The following is a 23,680-nucleotide window of genomic DNA, read 5'->3' on the forward strand; positions in this document are numbered from 1 at the left end:
TTTGGCTTGTCAAGTCCATGTACGAACAGGCAGAACTTGGAAGGCAGAGGATGTTGTAAACCAGGCGGTTTCAAGACTGAAGCATCAAGAGATTGTTGTAAGAACACAGTCAGGAAGAACAGGCTTGGATGGGGAGTGGCTTCCAAACTGTGGTCAGCAGCCTCCCGAAAAACGAGGAAACCAATGGTAGTTATGGAAGTAACTAGTATGCAAGAGGAAGGGTATAAGGTTAGGGTGGATATAGTGTTGTAGTCGACTTCATCTTGAAAATAACAATGATTGAGCTTACTGTTCCATAGGAACAGTAAGCTCTATGGTCTGGAGACAGCGGGAAGACAGAGGAAGAAGCTAAAATATGCTGATCTGTCTGCAGAGTGCAGGGAAAAGGAGGATGATATAGAGGACTGCCACCTACTCAGTGGAGGTTTGGTTCTGATAATTTATGGGAACATCAATGCAGCACCTTTTTAGAGACATTGGCATCATGAGAGAAGCTTTAAAAAAGTATTGGCAGAGAAGGCTGAGAAAGGGAGTTTCTGGCTATTAAGAAGGAAGGACAAAAAGTGGGCAGGTCAGAATTAGGAACCTGGGTGATCTGTGGTGAGGGCTTGTGCTGAGGTAGAGTATGCCATACGGAACCGGTGGCACTTAGTTACCGAGAGATACAATGCCAGTAGGACACAGAGTACGCATCTCGATGCCAGTTGGCCAACGGTCATGTCGAGGTATTATATTATGACATATAGAGCCCTAGTTGCAAGTAATTTGTGAAGGAATGATGTCTGGCTGGGAAGGCAATGATGAGAGGTGTTGGAGGGGATCCGGTGTCCAGCTGCAGAGGGTGGCAGGGAGATGTCCTTGACTGCTGCCCAACTGCCAGGAGATGTTCTGGGATTAATGGGGTGAAACATTGAAGATAGGTGGCTCCCAGATGACCCTGCTGCTAGGCTGAAGGCACTGGTGGAGGTGCAGCAGACAATAATGCCCGGCACGTTATTACAGCTACCTGTGCATCTGTTTAGGCTAAATATAACAATAATGATTATGAGAATAATAATTTAAATTAGTACTGTTGATCGATTAAACATTTCAGTTGAATTAATTATATGGTTTGCTGATTAATTAAATCAAAAATTTAAGTATTTGCTTTGAAAGCCCTTTAAATAGCAATAATTTAATATATAATGATTAAATAATTGTAAATAAATATATTTAAATTGTTCTAAAAAAAATTGTATATTATAAAAAATTATAATTCAGATAAATAAAATGCATTTCATTATTGTGGCAGACAAGTACATTGCATTGACAAGACAATACAAAAATTGGCTTTAGAATCCAATAAATGTATTCCTATATTATTGAATATGAGCCTATCATTAGCCTACAGTTCACAACAATTAATTTTGCAATTGAATTTGTCAATCAGTCCAAAATGTATTATAAGGGCTTGTCAAGGACGTGTCAATGTATACATTCAACAGAAAGCCGCTTTTGGAGCTTCTCACTTTGGCTGTGTCGCTTCATAAACATGATGTTTTTTTAGTCACTGTGTCAAGTTAAACGTAGTTTGAAACTTTAAAAAAAGAAAAAAAACATCTTGAGATCCCTGCATTTGGATTTGCGCTCCATCAAGCTGTGTTTGAACGCAAGAAAGAGTCTCATCTTGTGATGTCTGATGTCAGAAAGTGTGGTTTGTTCTCTGTATAAGATGCGCGTTGCCTAAACAGCTGGAGTTTCGCTTACTGCCCCCTGAAGAGGTGGTGCTTCAAGCTTGAATTGCTGCCATGGTAGAAATATTCCTTATTACTGTCTGGGGACGTGATTAATTGCATTATTTTTTTTTAACACATTTTTAATGTAATTAATCACATTGAATTAAAACATTAAATTGAGAGCTCTAGTTGAAATATAAATACATTTTAGGTTCAAGGATACACACAAGTTGTTTTTTTTGTTTTTTTTTAAATCTTGAAATATATATTGAGAAGAGCATGCTATGGATTAAAGTGTGTCATTCCTCATTCCCAAATGAGCATATATAACTTCAGGGAGGACACCTACAGTATATTTCCTCCATTGTAAATTAAAATTAGTTAATTTTCTTATTGATTCTCAGGTCTTAGTAAATGTGATGGTAAATAGAGTTCACAGCATCAAAATGAGATGTTATAAGCAGTTCTTTTCAAGACACTAATGTTATGAGGTTTTTAATCACTGTCAAGTGACACTTCTCTTTTTACGCAACTGTGATTATAGTTTGCCTCTATTCTAATTCTCAGTCTGCACGGTTTTCAATCAAATTATTTTGTAATTTAGCCAATTATTTGACATAAAACTGCATATAAATATGCTTTACAATATCACTCTTCATTCCAGCCCATGTAATAATATTATCCATTCCGTTTATGAGAATATTTTGTCAAAAACCGCACCGTTCCCAGTAATCTCCCATTCATTCCTATTGGGAGTTCTGGAAAGCTTGTCAGAGCGAGCAACGGTAGCCAAAGTGGGTTGTGCTTTGCGAAGGGTCAATTGGCATCAGGATATTTGTCAGATATTGTCTATATACAATTGCATCGTCCTATCACCCAGCCCTACATGAACATAGAATTACATTTTGTGCATAAGTGTGTGTGTTACCTATTTTAAAACAGGTTTTCAGATTTTGGAGCTGAAATGATCAGTTTTATTATTCATGTTTAAAGTTTCATATATAGCATAGTATATCATAAAGATTTCTCTCTCTTTCTTAGGGATCAGAATCACCAATGATGCTAGGAGATTCCCGGAGTGACTTAGAAGATGTGGACCCCTAACTCTCCCTATTGTTTTTACACAACAAAACAACAGAAAAAAATGGTTTCTCTCCAACAGAAAGATGTTGTGGCTTTAAACAGACAATCTGAAAAATGCATTTGATCTTCTTGGGCCTGCAAACAGAGGCAGTCACAGTGCCTGTCAGAGCACTCATCTTCAGGTCGTCTCGTCAGAGTGGCAAACATCTTGTTTTTTTCCTGGTGGTTATTGTTTAAGCCTGGCTGTATGAAAAGAGTTCAGGTCAGTCTGACTCGACGAGGTCTGTCAGGCAAATGGGACTTAATAGGAATGGAGGGTTTTGTTTCCATGAAGATTTTACACAGAACTACAAAATACAAGGGGTGTTTTAAAAGAAATCGGTGAGCGTATATTTGCCAATGTAATTAAGTAGATACTATTCATGGGAAATGTAAAGATGTGCTACATAAATGTAATTTCAAATGTAAAATATTTTTAAGAATCCTTTTCTGATTTTCTTTTTCTTTTTTTTTTTCTGGAACAGTTTGAGAGGTGCCTCAAATCTATTCAAAGAGGAACTTGCTATGTCTCTGAGAGTCAAATAATCACACCCTTTCCCCCATTTCTCTTTCTTGCTGGTATTTTTTAAAGCACTTTATATTTGATTTCAGTTTGTGACAATTTTGCAAATGTCCTGATGTGGAGACAATTGAACAGCCATGAACGTCGCTGCTTTCTGTCCATCTTTTACCTTGATTTCTTCACCACTGGAGATCAAACAGCATACAGGGAAACCAGAACGTGTCCAAGACAACAAAAGCTGTATACACAAGTGCTAAGCAAAGAAATATGACTTCGGGCATCGGGTGGCAGACACTGCCTCAACAAAGATGCGTCCTAAGACACACATTCAAGCACTGCCTGGGCCAACACGCTAACATGATGAAATCAGAGAGACACTGTCTGCTAATATTGTCCTGTAAAACACATTTTCTTTCTCATGGAAAGACGATGAGTACTGCAATCAGCATTTAATTGCTTGTATCGTTGAGAAGCAGTCTCACTCTTTCTGACTGTTCTGATGTTGTCATGTGCCGATTTCATACGTTTTCAGCTGGCCAGAACAGATGTCTGTGCAGACCGTAATCTGTCTGCATCTAGAGGGGTGCAGTTTTTAAGTAAAGGACTCTGTTCCGGCCATGGAGACACTGCAGGTTTTTTTTTATAATTATTTGTGTGTGGGCATCTTTCTGTTTGGTCTGCCTTACAACTTGTGCATAATGCAAATTGGAAGACAGCCCTGCTGGAAAATAAACCTGCTTTAGTTGGTTTGCTGGTTTTAAAGGTGTTTTGGGCACTTGAGCTGGTCAAGCTTGGAGACTAGCTCAAGACCAGTTTGGTTAGGCTGGAAGACTTGCTAAACCAGCTCAAGACCACCTTAGCTAGGCTTGAAGACTATCTTAACCAGCGTAAGGACAGCTTGGCCAGGCTTGGAAACCAACTTATAACAACAAAGACCTGCAAACCAGCTTAGTCTGGTTTAAGATGCTTTTTTTTTAGCAGGGGCGTTGAGGATTGTGCAGAAAATATAGTAAAGGGCGAGGGGAGAGAGAGTGAGTTAAAAGAGATTGTATATTGATGGGTTGTTCTCACAGTAGCAGTTATGTGCCTTTACTCGATGACTCCCCTATACTGCTTGTGTCCTCACCTTCTGTCAAACCAGTGGACAATGTGTTGTGGAATGCTGTTATGAAAACAACGCGCACACACAATTGCACTGTAGAATGCAGCGGTGGCTCTGCAGCACTCATTCAGAGTGCCATATGAGGAAGAGGACAAATCAAACATCTCAAGGTCCCTGTTTGAGCTGTGCATGTAATGTCTCTTTCACAGAGTCCGCAGGGTGATCCAGCGATTGTTTGCTGCTCATTTTGTTTTTTTTGACTAGACTAGAACACTTAGTGACATTGCTTCAATGTTTACAGTGGAAGGACCTCGGAGCCACCTCAAACAAAATGTGCCGATTCGCTGAACTGTCCGTGCTGCTTTTTATCTCACGTTAATTCTGTTTACTTGCTCTTCACTTGATCAGAAACATTCTTGTTGATGCTTTTCTTGCTGAACTTCTTTACATGTTTGCCCATGTAAGAGTGAGAACTGACCTGCTGGGAAAAAAAAACCCACCTTAAACCAGGCTAAGATGGTTTGGTGTTCTTATCTGGTCGCCTGGCTGGTCTTAGAGGAGTTTTGGGGACTTGTCAGCTGATCTGGCTGAAAAACCAGCCGGCAGACCAGCTGAAAACCATCTTGACAGGGCTGAGAGATAAGCTGAATTCTAGATTGACCTGGCTGAGAGACGAGCTAGATGAGCTAAAGGCCACCTTGGTCAGGCTAAGAGACAAACTGAAGACCACCTTGGTCAGACTAGGAGACCTGCTGAAAACCATCTTGGCCAGGCTGGGAAAAATCTCAGTACAAGATTGGCCAGGCTGGGGATAAGCTAGACGAGCTGAAGACTGACTTGGCCAGACCGTGGACACCAGCTAAAAGCCATTTGGCCAGGCTGGAAGACAAGCTAAAGACCATCTTGGCCAGGTTGGGAGACCAACTGAAAACCATCTTGGTCAGGCTAAAAGACAAGATGAAGGCAATCTTGACCAGGCTGGGAGACCAGTTAACAGCTTAGGCCTAGATTAAGTGTGTGTGTTTTTGGGGGTTTTATTCACAGCTGTTTGACGTCTTTTTGGTGTCGGCTACTAAACAGGCAGCACAACAATGCAGTACTCACAACTGCCTTTATTCTTGGAATCAATAAAAAGACAAAATCTACTGTGGTTCATCGCTAGTTTACCATTGCAGATGTGCTTAGCATTATCCTAAATCAGTCAAAATAATTTTAGGATAATCAGAGTCAGAAATTTTTGAGGCATAAAGGCACAGAGTTTGGTAAATAGTTGAGGGAGAATTCATCCGATCAGTGCCTTCCTAAAAGGCAATTATATTTTTGGTTGTATAATGCCCATACACACAGATATCACACTAATTTCAGCTCAACTGCCTGTATCAGTTTTCACTAATGGAGCCCATAAGAGAGGTTCAAGTTACAGGTTATGCTCAGTGCTGTAGGGTCTTCTTTGAATTATGTGGTACTTGAGTGAACAGGATGTGCTAAAACTACAAATTGTCTTTAATTTTGTATTTTTTTTTACATTTCCTACACCTGTACATGCTGTACCTACTTCTCTATAAATCTGTGATCAGGCTTGCGTTTTAAGCTAGGTGTCAGGACAGGGTTGAAGATGCTAAAACATTTTTAAGAACTGGCGATACTTTTTCTAAATGTTTCTCATTTCTGCTGTGCGTGTGTATAATGTGTAAAGGAATCTGTTAATGCATGTTAAACCCACGTTTTAATTTGTACATCAGAGATTGACAATGAAAACATTTGATATAAAAAGATAAGACTGGAATGCACAAACTTTAATTTTGTTTGTGTCAAATTACTGTCTGAGCACAAGTGGATTTTTTGAAACTATTACTTTGGAAAGGCGTTTGTTTGTTTAATGTAAAGTAACATGTATACATTTATAAAAATAATTGTACCTTATTGTTCACTGCATAAGTCATTTAGCTAAACTTTAGCTTCATAAGTTAACTTCAACAAAAGCTATAGTTAAGTTATCATTTATGTGTATTGCATATTTCAATTTTTTTTTAAATTGTCTGTTTTTTAAGACCCTTTATGTGTAATATAACAGTTATGTCCTTGGTTATGTGTTGGCAAAACAGAATTGGAAGCTGGTTTATAAACATGCATATCCTCTCAAACATCAAGGTGGTCATCAGTGGTCATGCTGTTGATTGGCTGCTGCTGGGAGGGGCGGAGCCTGCAGCAGGTGGCGATTGCTGAAGCTCCTTCGTCTCCTCCAGATGTATTAACTACACAGGTGTTTCCAAGAGCGTATGAACCATGAGTGACACAATCACGTGTCAGAGCCTCACATCCAGTTAGTGTCCATGAATCCTCACATGAAACCTCCACCTGTAAGAGAACCAAGCCATTGGATGTGGGTTTTTAATTTACTTGTTTATGTACTTAAAAGTCATGGTGTTAAAAATGCACAGTGGTACAAAAGATTAAATGGTCTGTGACTTGCTCTAAAAACCTTATTTTTAAATTGTGACCATTAAATATTCATGTACTAAATTTAGGACAAAATCACTGACACTTGATGCACTTAAAAAATGCCATGTGTTAAGATAAAATGAGAATATATATATATATATATATATATATATATATATATATATATATATGCACACTTTTGGCCAAATAATAAACAGATTTTGCTGTTTCAGGAAGGAATTTGTTCACCAAAGTGGTGAACTGATCACAAAGTATAGTCAGGACATTAATGATGTAAAAAAAAAAAAAAAGAGCAAATAACTATTTGAATAAAGTAATTTTTGTTCTAATCTAAACAAGCTCCATTTCCAGCAGCCATCACTCCAACACCTTATCCTTGAGTACTCATGCTAAATTGCTAATTTGGTACTAGAAAATCACTTTTCTAGTATTGCCATTATATCAAACACCGTTAAAAGCTATTTGTAGTTCCATTTGTAGTAGTAGATCAAGATGGCGCAGATTATGGCTGCGTTGCGAGCTCCGACCCAATATTGCCGTTTTTGTTTGTTTTGTGAACAATTCTTGTGCCTTATTGTATAAGATAGACAAACAATTTTGGACAATGGTTCTGCAATAGCACACTAAAAACCGGACTTCAAATATCTCAATGCCGACCCTCTGTTTTCAAACACGACAGCGGAGCCCTTTGTCTGGGCAGCCCAGCCATGGAAATGCAGCCGTAAAAGGGATGGAGAGCCGGTGTTCTCATCAGACTAAGACGTGCAAATCAACCCCCGCTACCCAGTATTCTACTGGTAAATGTTCAGTCTCTGGACAACAAGCTCTGACAGCATGGATCTCTTTCAAACAAGGGACTGCTGCATTATCTGCCTTACTGAAACTTGGATGTCTGCAGAGATTCCAGACTCAGCCATCAAACACGCGGGGGTTCTCCGTGCACCAAGCAGACAGAGTAAACGACCTCTCAGGTAAAAGCTGAGGTGGTGGTGTACTCAAGGAACTGTATGGGAGTATAAGTGAGCAGGAAAGCGCGCACCCTGAGGCCGCGTTCATTGTGACCGGGAACTTTAACAAAGCCAATACTTCACGTCAATAGTACTGAAATACTAACAACACCAGCTTCAACACACAAGGGGAATGGGTTTTGGACCATTGCTACCCTCCCTTCTGGGATGGCTACAAACCCTCCCCCACCCACCATTTGGCAGATCAGACCGTTCTGCTTCTGCGCGATTACAGGCAGAAACTAAAAATGGGAAGCACCCGCCCTCAGAACGATCCAGAGCATCAGATTGTATACTACTACACTGTTTTGATTACGTGGACTGGAAGATGTTCCGGTCCGACTCTGAAGACGACATAAAGGTCTATGCTGATAGCGTAACGTGTTTCATCAGGAAGTGCGTAGATGACGTAGTACCGACCAAAACTATACGGATCTACCCGAACCAAAACCTGTGGATTAATAGCGATTTTCATGCAGCACTTAATACAGAGATGCTTTTGTAAAGATCCCTCTCCTTATTTGTGGTCCCCACATGCTTTAAAACATCCATCATTGTGCCTGTAACAAAGCAATCCAAAATCACTTGCTTAAATGACTGGCGTCCTGTTGCTCTGACCCCATCATCATCAAATGCTTTGAGAGACTAATCATAGACTACATCTGCTCTGTGCTGCCTGCCTCACTGGACTCACTGCAGTTTGCATACCGCAACAACCTCTCCACTGATGATGTCATTGCATCTACACTACACACTGATCTCTCCCACCTGGAAAAAAGGAACACATATGTGAGAATGCTGTTTGTAGACTACAGCTCATCATTCAACACTATAGTGCCCTCCAAGCTTGATGTGAAACTCCAGGCTCTGGGCTTAAACAGCTCGCTGTACTGCTGGATCCTGGACTTCCTGTCAAGCAAACGCCAGGTGGTTAGAATGGGCAGCAACATCTCCTCATCACTGACCCTCAACTCTGGAGCCCTGCAGGGCTGTTCTCAGACCACTCCTGTATTCCCTGAACACACATGACTGTGTGGCAACACATAGCTCCAATGCCATCATTAAGTTTGCTGATGATACGACGGTGGTAGGTCTGATCACTGACAATGATGAAACAACCTACAGAGAGGAGGTGCACACTCTGACATGCTGGTGTCAGGAGCACAACCTCTCCCTCAACTTCAAGACCAAGGAGCTTGTGGTGGACTTCAGGGGAAAAGACAAAGAACACAGCCCCATCACGAACAATGGAGCACCGGTGGAGAGTCAGCAGCTTCAAGTTTCTTGGTGTCCACATCACAGAGGAACTCACATGGTCCATCCACACTTCACGTTGTGAAGAAGGCTCACCAGCACCTATACCTGAGATGGCTGAGGAAGTTTGGAATGAACCACCACATCCTCATGTGGTTCACTCCAGCACTATAGAGAGCATCCTGACTGGCCGCATCACTGCATGGTATGGCAACAGCACCACCCTCAATCGCGAAGCCCTGCAAAGGGTGTGGCGAACTGCCAGACACATCATCGGAGGTGAGCTTTCCTCTGTCCAGGACATATATACCAGGCGGTGTGAGAAAAAAGTTTGGAGGATCATCATATGCTCCAGCCACCTGAGCCATGGTCTGTTCTCACTGCTACCATCAGGCAGGCGGTATCGCAGCATCAGGACCCACACCAGCCGACTTCATGACATTCTTCCCCCAAGCAATCAGACTTTTGAACTCTTGATCTCTCATGATCCATATACATCAACACTGCACTTCATTAATCTTACACTGGACTTTAATTTTGTTAATATAATAAATTATATTCTTTCTTAACAACACACTGGCAACTGACTATCAACCGACAGCCTGAATGTCAATACAGCACAATACAATCTACTTTATATTTTATACACTCACATAAAGGATTATTAGGAACACCTGTTCAATTTCTCATTAATGCAATTATCTAATCAACCAATCACATGGCAGTTGCTTCAATGCATTTAGGGGTGTGGTCCTGGTCAAGACAATCTCCTGAACTCCAAACTGAATGTCAGAATGGGAAAGAAAGGTGATTTAAGCAATTTTGAGCGTGGCATGGTTATTGGTGCCAGATGGGCCGGTCTGAGTATTTCGCAATCTGCTCAGTTACTGGGATTTTAACGCACAACCATTTCTAGGGTTTACAAAGAATGGTGTGAAAAGGGAAAAACATCCAGTATGTGGCAGTCCTGTGGGCGAAAATGCCTTGTTGATGCTAGAGGTCAGAGGAGAATGGGCCGACTGATTCAAGCTGATAGAAGAGCAACTTTGCCTGAAATAACCACTCGTTACAACCGAGGTATGCAGCAAGCATTTGTGAAGCCACAACACGCACAACCTTGAGGCGGATGGGCTACAACAGCAGAAGACCCCACCGGGTACCACTCATCTCCACTAGAAATAGGAAAAAGAGGCTACAATTTGCAAGAGCTCACCAAAATTGGAAAGTTGAAGACTGGAAAAATGTTGCCTGGTCTGATGAGTCTCGATTTCTGTTGAGACATTCAGATGGTAGAGTCAGAATTTGGCGTAAACGGAATGAGAACATGGATCCATCATGCCTTGTTACCACTGTGCAGGCTGGTGGTGGTGGTGTAATGGTGTGGGGGATGTTTTCTTGGCACACTTTAGGCCCCTTAGTGCCAATTGGGCATAATTTAAATGCCACGGCCTACCTGAGCATTGTTTCTGACCATGTCCATCCCTTTATGGCCACCATGTACCCATCCTCTGATGGCTACTTCCAGCAGGATAATGCACCATGTCACAAAGCTTGAATCATTTCAAATTGGTTTCTTGAACATGACAATGAGTTCACTGTACTAAAATGGCCCCCACAGTCACCAGATCTCAACCCAATAGAGCATCTTTGGGATGTGGTGGAACAGGAGCTCGTGCCCTGGATGTGCATCCCACAAATCTCCATCAACTGCAAGATGCTATCCTATCAATATGGGCCAACATTTCTAAAGAATGCTTTCAGCACCTTGTTGAATCAATGCCACGTAGAATTAAGGCAGTTCTGAAGGTGAAAGGGGGTCAAACACAGTATTAGTATGGTGTTCCTAATAATCCTTTAGGTGAGTGTATATACAATTATTATTGTATATTGTGTATTCTATATTGCGTGTATGTGTATTCTATGTTTTGTGTATTGTATACTGTACATTGTATATTTTTATTTGTATATTGTTTTGTGTGTAATTGTGTGTATATTAGATATGTAAATTGTGTTGTGTAAATATGTTGTTTGGTATATGTCTCATCACTATCATGACTGTTATGTTGCTCGGAACTGCACCCAAGACTCACCCACTGTTGCACTTGTGTATATGGTTGAGACAAAGTGATTTGATTAGATTTTTTATTAGTTAAAGGAAGCTTAACTTTTTGTTTTTGAGTTGCCACAGTATGAATAGACTGGCATGTCTTAAGGTCAATATTAGAATATGGCAAAAAAGAAACCGGTTTCTCTAGAAACTTGTCAGTCAATCATTGTTTTGAGGAATGAAGGCTAAACAATGCTTGAAATTGCCAAAAAACTTTCATACAAAGGTGTAAACTAGTCGTCAAAGACAAAGGACAACTGGCTCTGACAAAGGACAACTGGCTCTAACAAGGACAGAAAGAGATGTGGAAGGCCAGATGTACAACTAAACAAGAGGATACGTAGAGACAGCTTCATTGAAATCTACCCGCTCAACACCAGTTTTCTTTAAAACAATAAATAGAAGTCTCAGGGCAGAATTGCAAAGAAAAAGCCACTTTTGAAACAGAAAAACAAAATGAAAACGTGGACAAAAAAACAGACAGGACAACAGAAAAGAGTGTTATGGCTCTTAACCGCATTGAGTTTTGTGGGATCAGCTCGAATGTAAGGTGCGTGAGAAGTGCCCGACAAGACAGCCACATCTATGGCAAGTGCTACAGGAAGTGTGGGGTAAAAAGTCACCAGAGTATCTGGACAATCTGACAGCTAGAATGCCAAGGATCTGCAACGCTGTCATTGCTGCACGTGGATGATATTTTGATGAGAGCGCTTAAGTTGTTTAAGAAGTTCTGAAAAAAAAAAATCTAATAGTAATTGTTCATGTTATTTATGTCCTGACTTTACAATGTGATCAGTTGAATACCACTTTGGTGAATAAAAGTACCAATTTCTTTCCATAAGAGCAAAATCTGTACATTATTCCAAATGTTTCTCTGCCAGTATAGAAATGTATATCTACAGATGAAGTCAGAAGTTTACATACACATTAGCCAAATAAATTTAAACTCAGTTTTTCACAATTCCTGACATTTAATCGTAGAAAACATTCCCTGTCTTAGGTCAGTTTGGATCACTACTTTATTTTAAGAATGTGAAATGTCAGAATAATAGTAGAGAGTGATTATTTCAGCTTTTATTTTTCATCACATTCCCAGTGGGTCAGAAGTTTACATACAATTAGTTAGTATTTGATAGCATTGCCGTTAAATTGTTTAACTTTGGTCAAACATTTTGGGTAAGCTTCTCACAATAAGTTGCTGGAATTTTGGCCCATTCCTCCAGACAGAACTGGTGTAACTGAGTCAGGTTTGTGGGCCTCCTTGTTCGCACACGGTTTTTCAGTTCTGCCCACAAATTTGCTATCGGATTGAGGTCTGGGCTTTGTGATGGCCACTCCAGTACTTTGACTTTGTTGTCCTTGAGCCATTTTGCCACAAATTTGGAGTTATGCTTGGGGTCATTGCCCATTTGGAAGATCCATTTGCGACCAAGCTTTAACTTCCTGGCTGATGTCATGAGATTTTGCTTCAATATATCCACATAATTTACCTTCCTCGTGTTGCCATCTATTTTATGAAATGCACCAGTGCCTCCTGCAGCGAAGCACCCCCACATCATGATGCTGCCACCCCCATGCTTCACAGTTGGGATGGAGTTCTTCAGATTGGAAGCCTAGTCATTTTTCCTCCAAACATAACGATTGTCATTATTTCCAAAAAGTTACATTTTTGTTTCATCAGACCAAAGGAAATTTCTCCAAAACTAAGATCTTTGTTCCTATGTGCACTTTTTTATGGTGGTTTTGGAGCATTGGCCAATATAGGACTCGCTTACTGTGGATATAGATACTTTTCTACCTATTTTCTACAGCATCTTCACAAGGTCCTTTGCTGTTGTTCTGGGATTGATTTGCACTCTAGGAGACAGCATGAATCTCCTACCTGAGCGGTATGATGGCTGCGTGGTCCCATGGTGTTTATACTTGCATACTATTGTTTGTGCAGATGAATGTGGTACCTTCATGCATTTGGAAATTGTTCCAAAGGATGAACCAGACTTGTGGAGGCCAACCTTTTTTCTGAGGTCTTCTCTGATTTCTTTTGATTTTCCCATGATGTCAAGCAATGACTTTGAAGGTAGGCCTTAAAATACATCCACAGGTACACCTCCAATTTAGTGTACCTCCTATCAGAAGCTAATTGTCTAAAGGCTTGACATAATTTTCTGGAATTTTCCAAGCTGCTTAAAGGCACAGTTAACTTAGTTTATGTAAACTTCTGACCCACTGGAATTGTGATATAGTCAATTAAAAGTGAAACAATCTGTCTGTAAACAATTGTTGGAAAAACTACTTCATGCACACAGTAGGTGTCCTAAACGACTTGCCAAAACTATAGTTTGCTAATATTAAATCTGTTGAGTGGTTAAAAAATGAGTTTTAATGACTTCCACCTAAGTGTATATAAACATCTGACTTTAACTGTACATATAAATATATACCATTTAAAACACAAAAAACACCTTTTATTATTTATAGGCTTAGGCTACACATGACCAGCTTTTTGAAGAATCTGCCCCATATTGTGCAATAACACCCATCAATTTTGTTGCTATAACATAAGTAAAAGGCGTTTTTGTGTTTCAAATGGTGTTGCAATTCAATATCTTTTAGAGAGCATAAGTATACATATGCAGAAAGTGATAAATGGCTGTACATGTGATGTTGTGTGGAAAATCCTTAAATGTAGATAGTTTGAGCATGTAATATGGTAATTAATTACTAACTATGGGCACACATAGTATGCCAGGTTCATCAGTATTAGAAGGAGAGTTAGAATTTTTTTTTTCCACACAAGTAAGAACACTTGTAGACAATTATTAGTATAAGAAACCCAATGATATTGGTTTTGTGTGGCAAGCTGTCATTGAGTGAATGGAAACTTCTTGTAAGTATAAGTGACCTGCTTGCTGAAGCCCGTGGGGTCATGTACTTTCAGCCGGCACTCCAGAGTGGAGGCGTGGCAACAGGTGGCATATGACATCACACCCCTTCTAGCAGGACATGCCCTGCGATTGCCATGTAGAGGTCGATCAGAGGCCGATATGTCTCCAGATTCAGAGAAAAAACTACAGCCTGTAGGGACAGACAACATGTGGGTAGAAATATAATAAGACAATAAACCAAAAACCTCTAAAATGCATGGTCGAACAGAGAAATTGAGAAAAACTCAACCTAATTTTAGCAAATAAATGGACATGACATATCCAGTACGTGTTTATATGTGGAGTAATCCACAGCAGCTAGGTGAACTCCGCATTACTCTTAAAATGTCCTTAGTAAAACTTTCTCTTAGCAGTTTCGTGAATAGGTTTAAAGCAAAAACTCTTGCCTAAGAACTCTTTGGAGAACACCAAGTGGTAAGACAAAAATCTGTGTAAATACGGGCACTGATTCTATTAATGACATAATTCCTATGGGAATGAATTTACTTTATGTCCTTTCACAAGTGGATATCATGCAAAGGTTACTGAAATTATGTGGTTATAATAAATGCATTACTGTGCATGTAATTTGTTTGTTTTCAGTAATGCAGTAATGCATCAAAATTTTGCATTGTATGGACCTACAGAGCTGAAATATTCTTCTAAAAATCTCCATTTGTGTGCTGTAGAAGAAAGAAAGTCATACACACCTGGGATGGAATGAGTGTGTAAAAAAAAAAAATGAATTTTCATTTTTGGGTGAACTATCCCTTTAAGTGACAGATGCTGTCAGTCGACCTTACCTCTCATTGAATCTGAAACAATCCCTTAATTAATTTTCACCACAATTTGCAAACACTGCTGTAAGACATTGGCAGTTGTCACCTGTTAGCTGTTGGTCTGTGCTAGGACATTCTGCATCCATTCCCTTCTGAGGACTCTCCCAAATCTGGCAATGACCCTTATGCCCTGTGCAGCAGCGAGCTATAGCATACACACCTTGCCCTCCATTCCCATTGACAGCAACACACTCTTTCTGTCCATTTCTCTCCTGTTGGAGAGAATTAATAAATCTATCTTATATAAGCTGGTGAGATAAATTTTATTTACTTGAGGTTGACAAGTGAAACTTGTTGTGTGCATATACCTGTAAATAATCCATTGTCTCTCTATCACTGATACAATGATGGAGTAAATATGCACTGTTCAGAAATCATCACTGAACGAATCGGTGATACATACCTCTATTCTCTCTCCAGCTCGCACACCGTTTAATGAGAATGTAGAACAGCTCAGCATCTCTTCACCGGGCCGACAGTGGGCACCAGCTGTTTCAAAACTTGTAGCCCTTGACCTCTCAGACCAAATGGATCGACAGAGAAGCTCCTCACCTATAACAAAACACACACATCATCAACCTCATGAAACATACTCCAAATTATAAAAGAGTTCCATTCCTCGAATCTGATTGGAGGAGCAGGGTTCCAAGAGTGCTGATATACAGTCCAAAAGCACTGGAATGCTTCATCATTAGTGTCACTTCGGTTCTCCATGTTCTTGGCTTTCCAAGTAGTATTGGGGATTTTGATTCTGAACATTGCATATTTACTACAGTAGGTGTAAACAATTCAATTGAGTGTCTTTTATATTATAGTTCGAGTGAATCATTCAATCACCGACTCAACTGATTTGTTAAAAAACAAAGACTCGTTCACAACAGAAAAAATGGAAGTGAACAAGAGCATTTTGTACTCTTAAAAGATTTCTTCAAAAACATTGATTCATATACGAACAAAATTTAAAATAGATTTTTGCCTAAAACATACGTTTTTGGTTCATTATTAAAGCTTTCTGTTAAAAAATAACAAAATATTATTAATGAGGGAGTGCAATAAAAATCATGCATGTTACATCTTATCTGTTCACAGAGAAAATAAGCTCTGGCTACTGTAGCACATCTGTGGGAGTAGTGTCTGTGTGTGGAGTGAAATACAATAATTATACTGTAATCGGTGCAGAACTTTTCACTTGCTTGCACACATGTGTATTTTTCTTGTTGAACATGTTAACCACTGGTTGGTAACAATGACAATCTATAAATTTGTTACTACCGTGGTCTATTTGCCCAGAATATCCTGCAGTAATAAAAAGTTTACAACATTTGACCTTATCAGACTAGCAATAATTGTGTCTAATGCTCACGACCTTTGCCTAACTTTTGTAACGTATTTTATTTAAAAAAATTCATGTTTATAATAAGTCAAAACAACAGCATAAGATATGGCACTTACCTGCTCAGATGACATGTTTTCGGATAGCCATCTTTTCCCTTCTTTCATTATTTATTTGTCCTTTCGCTATGATAAGATGTCCTGTATCCAGTGGACACCGGTGTCTCGATCCACATTCATCCGTGCAGAGGAGCAGAGCCGATGCACAACTTACGTCATTACCGAAACAATGTTCTTCCGCAAGACACATACAGTTTTTTTTTTTAACCACCACAGGGCCAAAAGTTACATAGGGTAGCATTACCTTGTTTGATGAACTGTTGTATAAAAGCAATATCACACTTGCAATCATGCTGTTGTTTCATATGTATTAACTGTGGCACTGTACGGCCAAATCACAGCCATGCTGATATATGGAACAACAGCACTCTTGCTAGATTATTTAGGATGACTACATCAACCTGACCGCATTAGGTTATGCCACAGGGCCCGTACTAGGATGTGATCTTTGGGGGTGGGGTGGGGGAGTGGCTTGCACTTTGACCTTTAGTGTGGTGTTACGGTCCTGTCAACTTGTCAGGTTGGGTTTTTGTCTGGCGGGAACATGACATCATACAATGTCTTGTGTTTTGTGTACATTCTTTGTGTGATTGCACGGGTCCGGTTGTGAGTTATCGCCATGCACTCTTCGGTCGGTCTTGTACCATGTCTGGAGCATGGTGTCTGGATCCTGACAGCCTGTATGGTTCGGTTTTGGTCTGTGTCGGGATCCGGACACTCATACTCCATGTTCTGTATGTTTTGGTCAAATGGTGTTTACGTTTCTCCATTAAGTGTTACAGGTAACTTACCTCACTCTCTCTGCCAAGTTGGTCATGTCTTCTGTATCTGTTTGGTTGCCCGTATCTGCCCGAGTGCCGGGAGTGTGTGAGCTGCACACATGACTCTTCAGCAGAGGTTTCCTCACGGATCTGCCACTGGCATGCAGGAACACTCTGCATGTAGGATTCCTCACATTTTGCTGAGGTGAAGTAACTTACCTCACTGTCTCTGCCAAGTTGGTCATGTCTTCTGTATCTGTTTGGTTGCCCGTTTCTGCCCAAGTGCCGGGAGTGTGTGAGCGGCATACATGACTCTTCGGCAGAGGTTTTCTTGTGGAATTGCCACTCACCTGCGGGTGTGCTCTGCACGGAGGATTCATCACGTTTTGCTGAAATGCTATAATTTATTATAAATAAATCCTTTGAACTGTTCCTCTGCTCTTGTGTCTCTGTCTCGCTCTCGTTTTGTCTGACAGGTGGGCAATATGTTCTGTCTTTGTCTGAGGGTGGGGGTGGAGGGAGGGAGGGTCTTTAGTCATTTCGCGATCCAATTGGGGGAGGGGGAGGGAGGGGGGGTTCACAAGACAAATATGCCCCCCATAGCCCCCTCTGAGACCAGGCCATGTTACATCAACAATGTCATTTTCAATTGGGAGTTAAAAAAAAATCCTTTGTTATAATTTTAAGACTATTGTCACTATGGCTTCAACTTAAGTGGTTTCTTGGAACTGGCATCAGATCAAGACCAAATAGCATCTTATGTTAACAACTGCATGTAACTACCTCATACAGTTTAAGTCTTTGACCATTGCTCTATGATTTTTCTGTGTCTAATACAGGAGTGCCATGCCGTGTTTTTTAGATACCGTGTTAAGTTTAAGAGCCTAAGCTGGTTCAGCTTTTAAATATACTATAATTGAATAAATCTGGAAATAAACCAGACTCTTCAATAAGCGGTAAATGTATTTGCAATGAATCTGCTAATTACAGAATTAAACTCATCATCCAACAGACTGTAATATAAATAATTACTGTTATTATTCTGCAAGCTACAATATTCAGTCATTGAACCCCTGAACTGACCTGTGAGTGTGGAGGCTGGGTCAGGCAGGGCGACCACCATGTTGGGTGTAGTGAGACGGTGGTACTGGGGCAGAGACTCTGGGTTAATGACCTGTTTCAATGAATGATAGAGGAGCTGTTGCAGAACCTCAGCAGAGCTGGACTTTGGATTAAGATTCAGGAGCACCGCAGCTATACCTGAAAACACAAACAATGACCAGAGGTGTTTGTGTGTGTGTGTGTGTGTGTGTGTGTGTGTGTGTGTGTGTGTGTGTGTGTGTGTGTGTGCGCGCGTGCGCGCGTGCGTGCGTGTGTGTGTGCATGCTAACCAGTGACATGTGCCGCTGCCTGCGATGTTCCGCTCTTTGTGGTGAAGCAGGTGGGGCAATCACTGGATGCACTGATGATGTCATCACCAGGTGCGAACACATCCACACAACGGCCAACATTAGTGCCGGTCGTCCCTGTACTAAGCGGCTGATCAGCAAAATTAACTGCCCCTACAGTTATCACCTGCAGAAGGACATTAAATCATATTAAAGCCAACTCATATCAGTTGGAAGTTATATACCATTGGGAGTTCAGACTTGTACCTCAGGCTCTGAAGCTGGTGAGTACAGGCAGGCATCATCGTTATAGTTACCAGCTGCAGCAATAAGCACTGAGCCCAGTTCAACCATTTTCCTGCAGGCAGCATTAAGGGTGCGACTGAATCCCCCCACAAATGGAAGCAGTAGGATCACAGGTCTAATAGGCTGGGCCCTCAGAGATGACTGAATATACTCCAGACCTGAAACATAGTTGTGTCACACAGAGCTGAAGATCTGCAGAGATCTTTAAAAGTATACTCAGTAATTTTTTGTTTATGTTGCAATGGCTGACATGGCATTAGTCTTGGACTTACTGCCATACTGACACCTAGCAAGTAGACACAGCATCAAGCAAAAAAACGATTTGATTAACAGTGCCATTGTAGAAAACTCTATTCGCAATCAGCCGTGATTTCAGTTTTTACGTGGGAAAAATAGTCCAATAACAAGGTGATAAAATGAGTAGTACAAAAGACCCTTTCAAGGCAAGTCAGTTTACTCAGAGGCCATCTTTGGAATGCTCTCGGGCAGTTAATTTCAATGTAAACAAACTGCATAGAAGCTCCTATCTACTTGAAGCGGAAAGATGAACAAAACAATTGTTCAAGATTACGATCAAAGAACATATTTCAAATCAGCAGTTAAATCTGACAACAATGTTATCATAAATTGTGTATCATAAAAAATGTGCTTCATTAGATCAGATCACGCTAAAAATAATGCTATTTTTCAGGCTGATACAGCTAATGCACATGCGCGTCCTCGAGATGACTGATGATGTCTGTATCTGGTGGGACTTTCTTTTCTACATCCGCCATATTGGGCGCTCCAATTTCTCCCATTTATTTATTTAAGTGGTCCGTCTTGGGCTAAACAGTCTTTCGTAGTTCTTAGCTGATCATTTGACCTCAACATGAGGCAGCTCATCTCTGTGTAAAATAAAACTGTTTTTATTAGTCTACACAACCGATATGACTGGAGTCTTCATCTCATTTAAGTGTACATCCTTTTTAACATTTTCTTTTTGACAAAAGTCAAATCTTTTGGGGTATTAGTTTTAAATGAGAAAAAAAAAATTAATAAATATAGTAAACAATGCTGTTTCTGGCTTCATAAATGTCATATCTTTGTTTTTTTATTTGTCAGTTTACCTGCCAAAGCTCCCGATATGGTACCCTTGCCTTGGCAGTTCAGAACTCGAACACTGTTTACACTGGCACCTCGAGCCACACCCGAGTCCCGCCCACTCACCACGCCTGCTATGTGCGTACCATGACTGTCACACTGACTAGCCTGTGGGTAAAAGACTGTTGGAAGTGATGGACATATGATACTCATTAATTTAAGTTGTCAAGACTTCTGATTCTGACTTCTGATTCTCTAATTTTTTTTATCACTTTCACCTACCTGCCTGTGAATCCTGACCCCATCCTCTTCTGGCACGCTGTTAAAGTCGGTCACCATCACTCTGCCCTCAATCTCACGATGGCCCACTTGAATGCTTGTGTCCATGAGATACACTGCCACCTGTGCACCATCATCTATATATACACACAAATATGCTGGCTCAGATCAGATACCAAAGAAGAGAGAATACAGTACACTGGGGATAAAAGGCGCCTTGTGAAAAGTTTCGATACTTAAAGGTTCAATATTTTGGTTCCATAAAGACTTTTAAAAACAAATTTACAGCAGAAAAAAAGAATCTCTGTCTCTTTTGGATATCAAGAACATATTTGTGCAGAAGAAGTTATATTAAAGTGCTTGAGGGGAAGAATGTAGATCAAGAGCTCACTGAGTGGTGAGTATTTTCCAGTCTCATGTTTGTTTTGAATGATGCGCTCAAGGTTCCAAGGGATGCTCTGAGCAAAGATTGAGGAATCCTCTTCAATGTATTCCACATGGGGCAGCTTTACTGCCTACCAAAAACAAACAATGCAATTAGAGAGGCAGACATTGTACATTTAGACAGCTCTGACATGCGTACCTGAAAATTCTTAAACTAGAACATTCCTTAAAGGATGCAACAATGAGCTTTATTAAGCAAAAATGTGTGCAGATTACCATGTGAAGAACATCACTGCTCATTTTCACCAAAAACCCACGGAAGGCTCCAGAATAGGTCTGAATAATTTCGATCAGGTATCCGCGCTTTGCAGCATTAGCACGGAGTCTGCGTGCTGTGCGCTCCACCTGGTTCACGTGCGTCCCGTTCCGCATCACCACTATATATTGACCTGGCATGCACCATGCGTCCTGTGCATGAAAACATGAAATGCACTTGATTCACAATAAGTTTTACAGTTAATCAATTTAATGTGAATATAAATATTTCCCCCATATTTCTTGTTAATAAAGCTGGAAATGGGTCTAAAATTCAAGTTAAACACAGTACCCATAGTGTGCTATTCAGTCTCTGAGCTTCTAAGGCACAAATAATTGCTTTTAAGATGAAGGCTATAGATGCAACAATTTGTCTAATATGTCAACATCTTAGGTAAATCTATAAAAAGTGTAGGGTACAACAAGGCTAAAGGCGCACCTTAAGGAAAATTAGCTTTTTCTGGTCACAAAGTGCATCAAGATTCAAGAAATATATTAATTTTTATTGAATACTGATGGAGCAACATAATTTGTGAGAAAAGAAATAACAACAGAAGGTTTTTTTGAATATTTATTTATTTATATATTCTTATTTTTTAATGATGGCGATGGGACCTTTTACCCCACACCAGGGGTAAAAGGACCCCAAGCAATAGTTATAGGACACAATTTGTCAACTTTTGCAAATAGTGATTGGATCAGTCAATGTGAGCCCACATTGAAAATGTTTTCATAATAAATCTATTTGCTCCATGAAAGAAAGACAATGTGTTTAATAGGGTTCTTTAACCCCTACTATAGGTGGGCTTTTTACCCCAAATACTATCCTTTCATTTACTGGACAGTTATTGAAAATATATTTATATAATCAAGTTTAACTAAATTTAAAATGGTAAATAGATATTAAGTCTCTAAATAAATGTGATAATTTCCAGGAAATTCATTTACATTCTGTAAATTAACATTTAAAAAATTATTAAATATTAGATAAACTGACCTTTAGACATTACAGGCAATGATCTCAAGTAACAGCACATTTTTGCAGTTCATAGTGGAAAGTAGTTTAGCTCTGGTAATTTTTCTTATGCTATTTAGTGTTTTGGGAGAAAATAAAATCAAAGGAGCCTTTTACCTCGTGAAGCATTTTGCTCTGTTGTACACTATAAAGATTGGGAAAAATATAGATGTCTTTTATTGAAAATTGATGGAGCGCCATAATTTATATGAAAAGAAAAAATATCAGAAGGTTGTTTTGATTCAAATGTAAAAATAAAAATGCGAGGGAGCCTCATTTAGGTTAATAGTGATGTTGTGTAGATAAAGTGGTAAACGGTAAAGTGCATAATTTGTCATTTCTTTTTAATTTCAATCACATTTGGCATTTCAGAACCTTTTAAGTATTCGTTAAAAAAATGAATCTATATTGTTACTGGCCCCCTTTAGCCCTGCAACATGGGACTTAATTACCCCAAATACTTTTCACAGTTGAAAAACCTTTGATTTAATCAAAAATTATTAAATATTAGATCAAACTGCCTCAAAATCAACCTTTAGACATTACACACAATGATCTCATGGATCAGAAATATATATATATATATATATATATATATATATATATATATATATTTTTTTTTTTTTTTGCATAGTTACAAACAGGTGTTTGGAAAGTCCGAGGGCAGTTTAATCCCTGTTGTACCCAATATTTCTTTAAATTGAATAAATCAATGTCAATATCAGTTCAATACAGTTTATAGAGTATAATCAATATAAGGAATGTATATGGTCGTGAGCTTACCTTAGAGCACCTGTAAATCTGGGCGGAGGGTTCGCTATCTGCTTCAGGCTGGTTGTCATCCTGCAGAATTAGGGACAGGATCATCTCATCATCTTCAGTGTTGTCCTCACCCCCCTCAACTACAGCCACTAGGCACAAAAGTAAACTCAAACAGCATACTGTCACGACGCCCCTCATTTTGTGGTCACTTTGTACTTTAAAATAAGTAGTTTATGTGATGTTGCTTAAAAATCTCTTGTTCGGACTGTTCTTCGGCATGTAATATCGCAAGCGTTTGTGGCAGAGAGATTTTGAGTGGAAATGTGTCCTCATGTCAATCAACATTTCACATTTGAAACTCTTTGACTGAGTGAATCTTTAAGGTGGGGCCTGGTGGGTGACGTTTCACTGCACTTATATCGAACGATGTCTTGTAAATAAATACTGCAGGAGAGGAGTCAGATTACAGCGCAGCATTCCACCCACACAAACATCCTTAGGGGCCGTTCACACCGAACACGTACTAGAGCCAATAAGCTAGACGCAGCGCCGCGAATAGAGCAGAACGCAGGTGTCTCGAGACGCGTTTGACGTTGTTAAGTTGAACAGATGCTGAGAAAAATCCGCGGGACGCGGCGTAACGGTCAAATACGTCAGTCTTGCGAATGTTTACGTAGGCTGGGTAAACGATAGCGCATACGAACGCTAAAACAAGTTCGGTGTGAACGGCCCCTTAGAACGTTTACTACTGCGCGGGCTTTTAAGATTTGTTGATATGTACACTGTAAATTAAAGTTCATTAATTTTTAGTTCACTCAGACTATATTTTATATTTATAGTAGCCTATATTGGGATACTTTATTTATAATTGTATATCGA

At 39.9% G+C, this 23,680-nt stretch overlaps 2 protein-coding genes across 2 annotated transcripts in view; one reads left to right on the top strand and one right to left on the bottom strand.

The window, feature by feature from the left end:
• LOC127623900 (ubiquitin carboxyl-terminal hydrolase 24-like) overlaps positions 1-2,902 on the top strand; it is a 111,570-nt gene extending 108,668 nt beyond the window's left edge. The window contains exon 68 of the mRNA XM_052098495.1: positions 2,757-2,902. Coding sequence (XP_051954455.1) covers positions 2,757-2,819 — 63 coding nt within the window. The 3' untranslated portion in view covers positions 2,820-2,902. The remainder of the gene's footprint in view (positions 1-2,756) is intronic.
• pcsk9 (proprotein convertase subtilisin/kexin type 9) lies at positions 2,875-23,203 on the bottom strand. The gene is made up of 12 exons (XM_052098353.1): positions 22,823-23,203; positions 20,986-21,177; positions 20,717-20,840; positions 20,329-20,462; positions 20,073-20,214; positions 18,925-19,121; positions 18,661-18,844; positions 18,353-18,529; positions 15,460-15,608; positions 15,103-15,268; positions 14,196-14,368; positions 2,875-6,820 (listed from the first exon to the last, which is right to left on the bottom strand). The coding sequence occupies exons 1-12, from the start codon at positions 22,997-22,999 to the stop codon at positions 6,602-6,604; spliced, it is 2,034 nt and encodes a 677-aa protein (XP_051954313.1). The 5' UTR covers positions 23,000-23,203; the 3' UTR covers positions 2,875-6,601.
• Positions 23,204-23,680: the final 477 nt, after the last annotated feature.

Source organism: Xyrauchen texanus, chromosome 30 (assembly GCF_025860055.1).
Source record: "Xyrauchen texanus isolate HMW12.3.18 chromosome 30, RBS_HiC_50CHRs, whole genome shotgun sequence".
NCBI lineage: Eukaryota > Metazoa > Chordata > Actinopteri > Cypriniformes > Catostomidae > Xyrauchen > Xyrauchen texanus.